This window comes from Gavialis gangeticus, unplaced genomic scaffold, assembly GCF_001723915.1.
Source record: "Gavialis gangeticus isolate Ggan-Ray unplaced genomic scaffold, GavGan_comp1, whole genome shotgun sequence".
In the NCBI taxonomy this organism is placed as follows: Eukaryota; Metazoa; Chordata; order Crocodylia; family Gavialidae; genus Gavialis; species Gavialis gangeticus.
The window spans coordinates 149,772,320-149,784,434 of record NW_017729025.1 but is presented as its reverse complement, the minus strand read 5'-3'; the positions used below and the strand labels follow the sequence as shown (position 1 = coordinate 149,784,434).

The following is a 12,115-nucleotide window of genomic DNA, read 5'->3' as shown; positions in this document are numbered from 1 at the left end:
ACCAAGCCAGGCAGTCCCCACAGGCAGGTGGCCCCACCTGCATGGAAGCCTCACCAGTCCCCAGGCCAGGAGGCAGTCGTGGGGCAGGAGCCCTGGCTGCACTCAGCATGACAACTCCCATGCTCTCGCCCCAACTCACTTACCTGGAGACTGCTGCTGCTGCCGTTGGCTCTTCTGCTGCCTGCGGCCTCCCTGCACGAACCCCAGTGCAAACTCCGGCGCACCCCTAAAGAGTGCACCTGTTTGCGCTCTCTGTTCACGTGGCTCCAGGCCGGTGCGGCTAAGTAGGGTCAGGCGGGGAAAGAGTCCCCTGCCCAATCGCCAGCACCTGGCCCCACTCGCTCCCTTCCCACGGCTTACCTCCTCATTGCCACAACTGTCCCTTAGCTGCCGATTGCTGCTGCTGCTGCTGCCGCCTCAAGGGTTGGGGGATACCGGGGGCACTGTGTGCTCCCTCCAGCATCCTCAGCCAACTAAGCTTACTTCATCTAATATTAAGAAGGGAAACACTTCTTAGCAAACTGAATACATTTCTCAATAAATTTTTCAGTCTTTGAATGCTACATTTAGATTTTATAAACCAGTGGTACTCAACCTATGGCCCATGGGCCAGATCTGGCCTGTGGGTCTCCTTCCAGGTCCTGAAATTTGGTGCTTAGGGAACAGTGTCAGCACTATTTGCCGCTCCCCTGCTGCCAGATTTCTGGACCCATGTGGAGCCCCATGGATGACATGGTCCTGCATGCTAGTTGGCACCAGCATGTGGGGGTCACTTCATAGCTGGATCTGGTGCATGAGATTGGGCAACATGTGGGATTGGGCCCATGCATGCAACTGGATCCAGTGTGTGGGACTGAGCTATACACTGGGTTGGGCTGGCATATGTGGCTGGATCTGGCTTGTCAGATTGTACCTACAGTCAAACCCTAACCTCTAACTCTGAAGTGGATCAAACCTACAGACTGATCCTTTGTGTGGAATCTGGGCCATGGACCAGTGTTGCTCCACTCATCCAACCCACAGGCTAGAAGACACTTTGGCCTCAGCATTCCTCATGGTTATATTTAACTAAGCTGAAACTAAGCTTTCTTTTCACTGATGGGCCAAGAAGTTCAGAATAACCCTTCATATGAGGAACTTAACCCTGGACAAGGAACACAGGAGTATACAAGACTGTAGTGATCTCTGAGATCTTGTTTCTGGTTAAAACGTGTTTGGAAAATTTCCCCCACTGTCCTAACACTGGTTCAGTATTAATGTATCAGGCTCTGGCTACCGGGTACCAGCCCTTTTTTTAGCCTTGATCACACTTGTTCTAAGAATGGTTGGAAAACAAAGAGCAATGTAGGCAGCATTCATCCAGTAATAAACTGGATTCTCATTTACACTGGGCCCCTGTAAGACTCATTTTCAGCACCACAGCAGGAAAAAGAGACTTTAGTGTAAGAAGGCCACAGCACTGTTATAACTCCTCAATTTAACAAGATTTTTTCCCCATAAATGTCCCTAATGAAACCAGGGCCTTGGGCACTGAGCTAGGTGACTGAATCAGCTTCTTCAATTTGTTTTCAATGAATGTACTATATCTATATGGGGGGAAATAGGGATGTACCATTCTCAATCTGTTGTTCAGGAATTACTCGGAGCCAAGGAATCTGGCAAAGACTTACTTTATTTAGTGTGTGAGTTTCTAACTTGTCAACATCATGTAACACAAGCCCCTGTACAACACAGCAACTAGTTCCACCTGGCTCTTACAAGGGCCTTTAAAGTTACAGTTCCCCCCTTTTTTTTACAATATAAAAAGATTCATATTCCCCTTCAAACAAAAGGTAACATCATTATTGCTTTCCCTCTGGTTCATTCTACAGATTCTCTACGTAGATGCAATGCAACTTTTTCCTTTGTAATTTAGCTGTTCCTTTGTGCTCACTGCTGTAATAGGATATACATGCAAATCAAAATACCATCCGCTTTTCAGAATAAGCACCAATTTCATGTGTGAAGAAGGTAGTCAAGGGGGAAAAGATAATACTGCAAGTTAAATGTCATACACCCCCCCACTGGGTACATCAATTTTATAGCTATTAGTTTTCATAATTAACAGTGAATATTAAGAAGATTTTAAGATAATAGAGGCTTCCAATAGTGATATTGAGCAGGTTCTTTTTGCTGGTTCTCTCTCTCTGTCTTTATTTTTGGTGCTTGAGTGTCAGCAAGCAAATCATTATTTTCTGTAAGATCACAAACCTTGCAAGGAAGTTTTATGTTTTCCAAGCTGTACTCAATGCAGAACTAACTTCATTACTACATTGACATGCTAGTACATTTGTCAGCTCTAAAGCCCTGTCTTCTTAAAAGGCCTGAGTCTCCATTCCCTTTGGAAAAGACTATTTTTAAACAGGCTAAAAGTAGTCTGATTTTTCTATTCCCATCTTTCAAACATACATTTTTTTGCTGAATATGGCAGGTTATCAAGAGATGGAAAGATCCACTTGGGAAAGAGCTCCCCATTTTAAAGAGGCTTGGGGTGATATCGATAGAGACAATTGGTATGTATTGGATGGGGTCTCTTCTGGGCCAAGTTTTCAGCTGATGTGGTAGCTCCATTGAGGGAGGTATTGATTTACCTCAGATAAGGATCAGGTCATTGTATTTGCAAAAGGAATGTAGTATCTGTTTGTCAATTAAATAAATACTTGTTTGGAGAAGTCATCTACACAGTAGGACTACAGAGGAGAAAATTGATCATGTGGTTAAAGCATAGACTGGGGCTCAGGACGTCCGGATTCACTTCCAAGTTCTTCACAATTTTCTCGTGACCATCAGTAAAACATGTCATCTCTCTGTGCCTCATCTCCACAACTATAAAATAGGGCGTAAATACTTCCTTTGTTTGCTAAATGTCTGGTACAACTGGTTTGAACTTGGCTGGGGCCTCTAGGAGTTGCTACAATTCTAGTAATAAATACTACACAGTATGGAAGGAAAAAACAACATTGCTATGTACAGATTCTGCTTCATTCTTTTATATTTTCACCAAAATTAGAAAAGGATTCATTGCAGAATGAAAGCCACTAACACACCTGCACGTGGCTATTGGAATCCAAAGGAACTCATATATTTGTCATGTTGCCTGTGAGAATCTCTCTTAAAAGTGTTAATTCCAGAAATCCCAAGGAATCATCCAGAAAACAATGAAATAAGGAAGTAAGGAAAATTACTCAGGCTAACTAGTGTGTGCAAAGTGCTGGGATGAAGAAAAGAATATATAAAAGCAATGAATTGCTGTTGAAAATACAATTCTTGTTTGAGTGTGCTGTCTTAAATGAATCTTAATGGCAGCAAAATTCAGTATTAAGCCTACCAGTCCCAAATCACTTCCTGCATTTCCTTCCTGCTGTTTGCAGAATTGCACAACATATTTTTTACTTTCCAGCATATGTAGTGCCTTCAGTAGAGAGATGTGGTCAACTGTTACTCCTTGTAGGCATTTGTACTGTAAACATTTGACATTACTGTGTTCTATGTAAAACATAGAAACTCCCATATTGAAAGTATGACTTGCCATTTTTACAATGACCAAATGCGCAACCAAATATAATGTTCTTTATTTTCCAAAAAAGTACCAGGAAAAAATAGAAAATGACATAGAATTCCTTGGATCTTCTATAATTTTGCACTCCAAAGGTTGTCAGCATCAAAAAAGGCTGTATTTGATATATAAATTGTTTGTTGGCTTTCCCACTCTGCTCTTTTGCCCAGCATTTAACTGTGCAACCTTATTTTTGTATAAAATATAAATACTATTATCAAAATAGTTTACTAAAAACATGGAGCTATGATTATGTTTCCTTTATCTGCAGTATGTGCCATATATGTAAGTGGTATGAAAAGTAACAATTTTAGAATATTTGAAATGCATTTGAAATGTTGAAATGCTTTTCACTCTAACAGCTGACTTCACAAACTTATTAGGGTGAGTTGAAAATATTGAGTGAGTTGGAAATACATTTTATGTTTGGGATGTAAACTGAAGTCTTGAGGGGTCTTACAAGATCAGAGAGATGGAACCACTTACACCATTATCAGGTTACCTTTTCCAGGCTCTCCCAATAACATGATTCTGGAACAGCCTCTTTTTGATTAGCCAGAATACCCTTCCACATGGTTGAACATGTGGGCTAAATACAGACAGTCAAAAAGCCTGAGGCTGAATCGATTCAATCTTCACAGGTTAATCTAAGTTGCGTAGATTGAACAGATAAGCAAATGAACAGACATTCACTTTTGATTCCAGAAATGTACCCACATGCCTGCAGTGGCTCACGCCAGAAGCCAGGGATGCTAGAGCATGCTTCCCTTCTTGGCTGAAGCAGACAACTTGGGCCAAGGCTAGGCCGCTCATTCTGCAAGGTGTGGGGGTGTGGGGCAGGTACAAAGTATCCTGGATTGCTGGGGGCTGTGAGTTAACTTGAATCTGGAGGGGATCTGGGACAGGAGTTCAATAAACTGATTTAACCTAAATCAGTTAAGTCTGATACCACACCCATCCAGATTTATCTTAAACTAGTTTGGACCATTTTGAAAGTGATTTACATGCACTGAACTTCTGTTGTGTAACAGACTTGATTTGGTTTCCAATCACTTGTACCAGTTTATGTGTAATTTCTTTCCCTGGCTTGTGTTACTTGTGTTTCTATATGGAGCTGTATTTCTCCCTTCTGCAAGTTCTCACCCCCAATGGAGCTATCTTGCAGGACTCGGCTTCAATGGGCTGGGTTCCTCTAACCACCAAATCAGTCAAATACATACACACACAGGTTAACATGACATCCTGATCCGGCCAGGTTGATCAGCACGTACAGGCTGACACGCTCATGTGCCAGAAATCAGTTCATCAGGGCAACAATAAAATGCAGTCAGACACAAGCACACAGGTCAACAGAATACCTCTGAATCAGGTTGGATGTCCAGCTGATACCCTTATGGCCCAGTATTCAGTTCATTAGGGCATGTCTGAGCCAAACTAGGTCAATCAGCCAGTACAAGCTGATCCCCTTATGTGTTTCAAACTCAGCATGTCCCAATCTTTTGCCCTAATTGTCCTAGTAGTGGTAGCCTCTTGATGAGCAAATCCCACAGTATTTTTGTGCTTTACAGGGATCTTTTGGCTTAGGTAAAAGAAGTGTTGCTGCAGCCCAAGTGGGAAAGGGGAAGCAGAGAAGGAAAAATTCACCTGGTGACCGCAAGTTTTACTATAAAAGTTATTTATTGCTAAGTATATGGAATTTATGATGGTACTAGTAGTAATAAAAATGCAAGGAAAAATAAACAAAGACAATTACAATATTACCCTGGTTCAATTGTGTATTTGGGGAAACTTAGCTCAAGCTTAACTAATAACATTCAGGTTCAGAAAGCTATGCCTAGAAAGAAAAAGAGAAAGACAGTGAGAGTGAGAGCGAGAGCTGGGATCTCACCGTTCCAAGGCACTCAGGTATTTTGTTGACAGGCAAGGTTCCTAGCATGATCGCTGAAGGTTAAACAATCTGTTTCTCCCAGCTTCTCGAGAACAACAACGGATGGTGTCAGAGAGATTCTCCCTCCTGAAGCACACTGTTGGCTGCTGTATTGCTGTATACCCGTAGTCCAGCCTCTTCAAAGCATTCTTTTAATTGTGTAAATCAAAAGGGTCCCAAGCCATAATTAACAGGGAAAATCCTGTTTATATGAACAGTTTCAATTTAAATGAATTACCCTTTTCAGTGACAAGAGGTTATCTGGTTTGGAACATCTCAAGAAACTGATTAACAACCAAGAAAAACAAAGTTTTAAGGAGTAACCAGACACCTAGGAGCCAGCTTGAAATTATTATGAATATAGAAGCTATACTGGAAGGGATACCACATTGTTTCTTCTCAGATGGCCTAGCTATGCTTGCACTATGAAGTCAGCATCACTGTTTTGCATTTTACCTGTTGTGAATAAGCCTCAGCTTAGCATGACTTTCAGATCTCACTGTAGTCTTTTAACATACTTAGGGGGATTGATTACTTGGCGTGTTCATAAACTTTGTGGGGAGGACTTCCACCAGTCATCCTGGGAAATGTATGACAGCATTTGTGGTCAGGGCTCCAGCAGGCTGGACGCTGTGGTGAACCCTTAACCATTGTTCAAATGTCGCCTGTTCCCCCTCTGGCTCGGTCTCTTGCCTCAGCATTCCCTAACCTGGCAACTAAGTTTTAGTCAATCAAGTTTAAATAGGCCTCCCATACTGGGACCCGGGAATGTACGGCCCAAGATGCCTATTAAACTTTTCTTCTGTTTAGTTCTGGTTAGAAGGGGGTGGGGGAGAGGGGGTGGTGACAGGAGGATAGAAAAAGTCTTTAGTAAGTCCAGCAAGCTGGGTGCCAGGGCTCCCTCAGGAACACAGAGCTGACAAGTAACAACTTAGTCCCTTTTTGTACAACAGACGAAATACCAACTGGTACAATTCATTCAGCTTTGACTCTGATACCAATGGCATGCAGCTCACCTATTATCATGATTGTTGTTGATGATGATGATATCATCTAAAGTCCCCAAATGATTGTGTTAGTTATTTTAATACATAATAAGAGGCTTCCCTACTCCAAATAATGTATAATCTAAATACCCAGAAGAAAAAAATTAAGTACTATTATCCCACATTCAGATGGGGAACAGAGGTGCAGAAAGATTAAGTGATTTGCCTGAGGTAACAAAGTCTGTGACTGAGCCAGAATTACATGCAGGTCTCCTAAGTGTTAGTTCAACATCGTCCCCACAAAACCATCTCTTCCATTGGTTCACCTTCCCTATAAATTTAGCTCATTCTCTTAATGCACTCCCTATACTTCTTTTCCTCCCAGATTGTTTCTCTTGTTATTTCAAAGGGAGATTTTCCTGTCACACAGCCTAGGCTGGAAGGAGATTAAGGGGTTTTTTTTGCCTTTTCATCTTTGGATTTTTTTCCTCACTGCTACAAGCTACTGCACATATCACTGGAGAAAGTAATGCCATGGAGTCAGAGCCCCTCCATCCCTCAGATATTTTTCTGTTTCGTGGTTGCTCAGTGCACTGTTTATTTGCTGGTTTTTGCCTAGCAAGCCTCACATACCTGCTTTGTGCATAAATGTCAGGGATAATGCTGAAGCCTAGTGTGACTGCAAGTTGGCCAGCTGCCATGTTGGTCTTTAGGATTTCATTTTCCATCCATAGAATAGTATTTATTTATTTTCTCTTATTTAAAAAGTTTCTGCTCATTGCTCTATGTATATAAACAAAATGTGTTAGCCAAAGACAAACGCACAATATCTAAGCTAATGTCCACACTCTGAAAGCCTATTTTAATCTACTCAGCTAAACCTTCTCACTCCTCCCACCTCTCTCAGTTTCTCTCTGTGCTCTCCCAAAAGTCTAGGAAAATGGACAGTCTTTGCTATGTGACCTAGAGCTGAACAAATTTAAGGTCTGGTAGACCAAGAGGGAAGTGAATTCCAGAATCAAATGCTGCACTTTTTTCCACTCTCAGCTAGATTAACACGAACTAAATTTTATGCTCGTTTGCCTGAGGCATTGAGTGCTTTGTTGGGTTTTTGGTTTGTTTCTTTAGCTGCTTCAAATGTATTCACAATGGGCGCATCTACACAAGACACTAACTGCGCAGTAGTCTAATGCCACTCCACAGTAGCATGCCAGGCAAAACCAGTGCTAATATGCTATTGCAGAATAGTATTAAGCTATTGCACAGTTAGCGTCTACAAAAACCTGTGCACCAGTGCTACTGTGCAGTAGCACCAGTTACTGTGCACTGGTTTAGTACTTGGTTATCCAAGAACTAAACTTAGTACGTAGTAACTACAGCTTATTAATGACCACGTAGATGCACCCAGTAATGCTTTAACTGAAAACCCAGTAGAATAAATGAGAAGTCTCCTATTAACTTCAATAGCAATGGGATCAGGCCCTAACTGTGCAACCTGTGAATTTAATGGAAATATATTAATTTTTGGTATAAAAATCTGTGTTATGGCAGCTTGCAAGCTTTCTCTGTCCATGATGTAGAAAGTGCAAACTAAAATACAGTGCAGTCACACTGACTAAAGCATAAAGGAAAATGTCTTAGATACAGAGGAAAAACTTTCTTTATCTTATCAGTGTGCAGATCCTCCTATTCTGGGGATCTGAGTTCTAATCTCATTACTAGCATTTAGATAAATAAGGTCTTATCTACACAGGGAAGCTTTAGAAATAAATTGTTTTGTGTCCACACACAAGTCATCTTGGCACAATGAAACAGCCTCCTTGTCCTCCTCTTCATTCCTGAGCTCCCTGTTCCTCTCTTGGGGTAATCCTGCAAATTATAGACCAATAAGACTTCATTTGGCACTAGGAAAACTGATTTAAATGACCAATACTATCAGGATTACAAAATTCCTAACTGGCCATGTGCAACAGGGGGCTCTCTCAGGACCAATCTAACCGTGGCCTGCCCATGTTTTTGGGCTAACTGCCAGCCTTCTCACCTGCCACACCTTGTTGTTAATTAGTTAAATGATGTATCTGCAACTCCGTTCTTCCCCTACACCACAGCCTAAGCCTCGCACATAGCATCTAGATGTTCTAATCATCACTGGCCCCCACACTGGGCCCCAGAATCCTACTACTGAACCCCTCTATGAACCCTCCATTCCAGCAGCCTGATCTGCCTTCATTCTCGGCAACATGGCTCCCTGAGCTGCTTCCCCCTCACAGGTGTGGCCCACTGGGACCTTTGGCTCACTAGCCCTGACCCACCTCCAGACCAGTCAGAACCCCAGGCCCTCAGCTCTCAGGAGTTCCTCGTGGTGGGCCCCTTGGCCCTTTGACCCTTCCGGTCCTGGCCCCAGCATTGACCAGTTGGGGGAAATGTCAGACAGGTTCATGAGTCCATGGCCTCACACTCTTCCTCTGGGGTCTCCAAACAAGGGGAAACCCACCCAGTTGTGGGGAATAGGGGTTAAGGCGCCCTGACCCGCCTTTCACCGGGTGTGGTAACTGGCCTGGCATTTCCTGGGGGCTCCCGCACCACTGGGAGCCCCACCAGGCCACCACTCCCGGCAGGGTGCAGTTTTAGATCGTACCCAGGACCAGGAGCCTCCTGACCATCCTCTACAGCACCTCCCTTACCTCCAGATGATACCTGCAGCCCTCCAGCCAGGCAATGGTGTTGCCTGGCCTCAAACAGCAGAACTGCCCTGTTTATATAGACAGCCTCAGTTCAAAATGGCTGCCCTCATCAGGCAGCTGCAGGCTGCAGGCTCTTAAAGTGGTAGGCACAAACAGTGCCCTGCCACACCATGATAAGATAGAGACAAGCCAGTTTTGTTACTGTACAGGCAATCTAGCCTCTATTAGAATTCTTTGATGAGTACATGAGCAAAACAGTAGATACAAGAGAAGCATACTGTAACATTTATTTGGATTTTTAAAATATATATTTATACAGAAATATATCATTAATAAGGAGCTGAACTCATGCATTAGGGCACAAGATGAGAGTGAATCAAACTGATACGGCCAGCTTTTCTCAAAATGGTAGCAGTCCTTTATTTTTCCAGGTAAGGTATGGAGACAAGATCTGTATCAGCAGATCAAGGTCATGTTCACTAGACAGTAGTGGAAGGATGTCAACTATGAAATCATTGTTGAAACAACAGGCATACAAAAATACCAAAGCTACTGAAAGTCCCAAGCAAGATACTAATATAAGCAAAAGCTTTGAGAAATTCCAAGTGCAAGTGAGGAACTTATGTTTCTTAGACCAAGGGAGTTTATTATCCGGGAACTTGACTTCAGCAGTGTCCTCCAGTAATAAAACAGCTTGGGACCTGTCCTCTTTCACCATTCTCAGTAATGCTGTTTCCTGGGTTGACATTTCCAGCTGTCCTTTCAGTTGCAAGATATCATTTCTCTGAACCTCCCTGATTTTATCAGGTTCCTCTAACATATCCCTCAGCTGGCAGGCTCGGAGGTTTTCCTGTTCATACAGTTGTTCTTCACTTTCCAGCTTGTCCTCTAGACGTTTCAGGTATTTCTCATTTTCATACATTATATTTTGCTCCCCTAACATGTCTTTTTCTTGATACTTTTTATCATGTTGATATGCAGAAACCTGGCAGGTCAATTCTATGATTTCTGTTTTAAGTTGTTCATTTGCTTTCTCCCAGTTGTTAATTTGAAATTCCAATTTTTTTATTTGGTTTTCTTTTTCTTCCAACATCTCCCTTGCATTTTCCACTTCTCTTTGTAGGTCTTCCACCAGTGTCTTGAAGCAATCCACATTGGTTTGTAATCTTCTGTTTGAGTCTCTTATATCTTGATTTTCTTTCATTAGTTTTTGGTTTTCTGCATCGAGCTCTCCAGCTGTTTCTCTGAGATTCCATATTTGATTTCGTAAATTTTCATTTGCAATAGATAGGTTGTGAATCAAAGTATTCTCCATTTTCTCTGTCTGATAGTCTTGGTGAGAATAAGGGAGACTGAGGGAACAAAGCCTTGTGTACTTCAGAACTTGCGTTCTTTTAGAACGTGACCATGACATCCTTCTGATGTCACAATCCCATGATTTAACAGACAACTTCTCATGTTGTCAAAGCTTTCAAGGAGTCTTTTATGGCAAAGTCTCTCAAAAGAAGTAATTTAAGGGAGAGTGAGTATGAGATGGAGAAGAAAAAAGTGTTGTACTGGATTAGAATCTGGTTAAAATAATAAAGAAAAAGAACAGATAAACAATTTTCATTATTACTACTAGAGAAGGGAGTGGTGGCATAAGGCATTGATTGTATTAGGGATGGTGTTCCATACTATATCATTTGTTAATTACCTTAAAAAGTGCTCTAAATATTGAAGTAACAGCATAACAGAAAATTATGTAGGTTGGCAAAGACTAAGAAATATCAAAGGAACTTTACAAAGCCAAGCAAGTGGGCAGCACAGCACATTTTGCCAAATGATAGGTAATATACATTGGAAAGAATAACCTGAAATTAGTCATATATTGAGCTCTGAGATAATCTTAAGAAAAAAGACCTGGAAATTATGGTAGACGGCTCAAAAAAAAACCTGATCACTGTGCAGTGGCCATTTAGATAAGGAGAACAAGTGAGGAAACAAGAAAAAATACCACTGAGAATATTTTAGTGTCCTTACCTAAATCTATGGTGGGCTATGTCCTTCAATACTGTGTTCGGTTCTGGTCACCCACCTCCAAAAGATGGAGTAGAAATATAAGGGGTCTGGAGACTGATGACAAAAATGATTATAAGTATGCAAGGACTTCCGTATGAAGTGAGATTAAGAAAAGAAGTGGGGTGAAATATTAATCTCCTTGAAATCAAAGGCAAAATTCCCACTAACTTCAAGAGAGCAGAGTTATCTCCTCAGGAGTACCCACAGGGGACACATCTAAAAAAAGTTATGATAGAGGTATAAAAAATAATGAATGATGGAGGGCAGGTAAATCACATGCTTCTATTTATCCTTATTCACAGAGCACAAACAAGTGAATGTTCACTAAAGGCTGGAGGCCTTGGATGCATTTGGCCTCTGACCTTATAGAAAGTAAGCATGTGCACCCTTGAAAATAAAAAGGATTGGAAAATTCCATTCAGATTTCAGATCTTATATGAAAAAGAAGGCATCTGGAAAATAAGTAACTCCTAAATACTCCACCTATTCTGCCATAATGGAGCTCAAAGCATTGTGGGAGATCATTTATTAGTTTGCTTACTGGCAGCCCTTATGCAGTCTCAACAAGGTAAAGCATGGCATATGCAGGTGAACTATAACAGGGCCTCACTTTATGCACAATTTCTGCCTCCAGAGTTCTAGGCAGCCTAGGTGCATCAAACCTGATGGCAAACTACTAAACCACCCCTCCTTGAGTTATTCCTCAACTCATCAAGCTAGGATGTATGCTTGGCCTTCTGTGAGAGACACTGCAGAAGGTGCAAACTGAGAGGCAATGGGGCAAAGGATGGCTTTAAGTCATGTTTAAGTCACCGTGGTTTTAAATATGATGCAGTTTTTGCCTCATCTTTATGCCAGGTGA

At 41.8% G+C, this 12,115-nt stretch overlaps 1 protein-coding gene across 1 annotated transcript; it reads right to left on the bottom strand.

Moving 5' to 3' along the window:
* Nucleotides 1-9,592: 9,592 nt before the first annotated feature.
* LOC109299403 (transmembrane and coiled-coil domain-containing protein 5B-like) lies at nt 9,593-10,606 on the bottom strand. The gene has a single exon (XM_019519985.1). The coding sequence runs from the start codon at nt 10,604-10,606 to the stop codon at nt 9,593-9,595; it is 1,014 nt and encodes a 337-aa protein (XP_019375530.1).
* Between the last annotated feature and the right edge of the window lie 1,509 nt (nt 10,607-12,115).

Coding starts and splice junctions, on each gene's coding strand:
- LOC109299403 (XM_019519985.1), bottom strand. CDS start 10,606: ATGTCATGGTCACGTTCTAAAAGAACGCAAGTTCTGAAGTACACAAGG.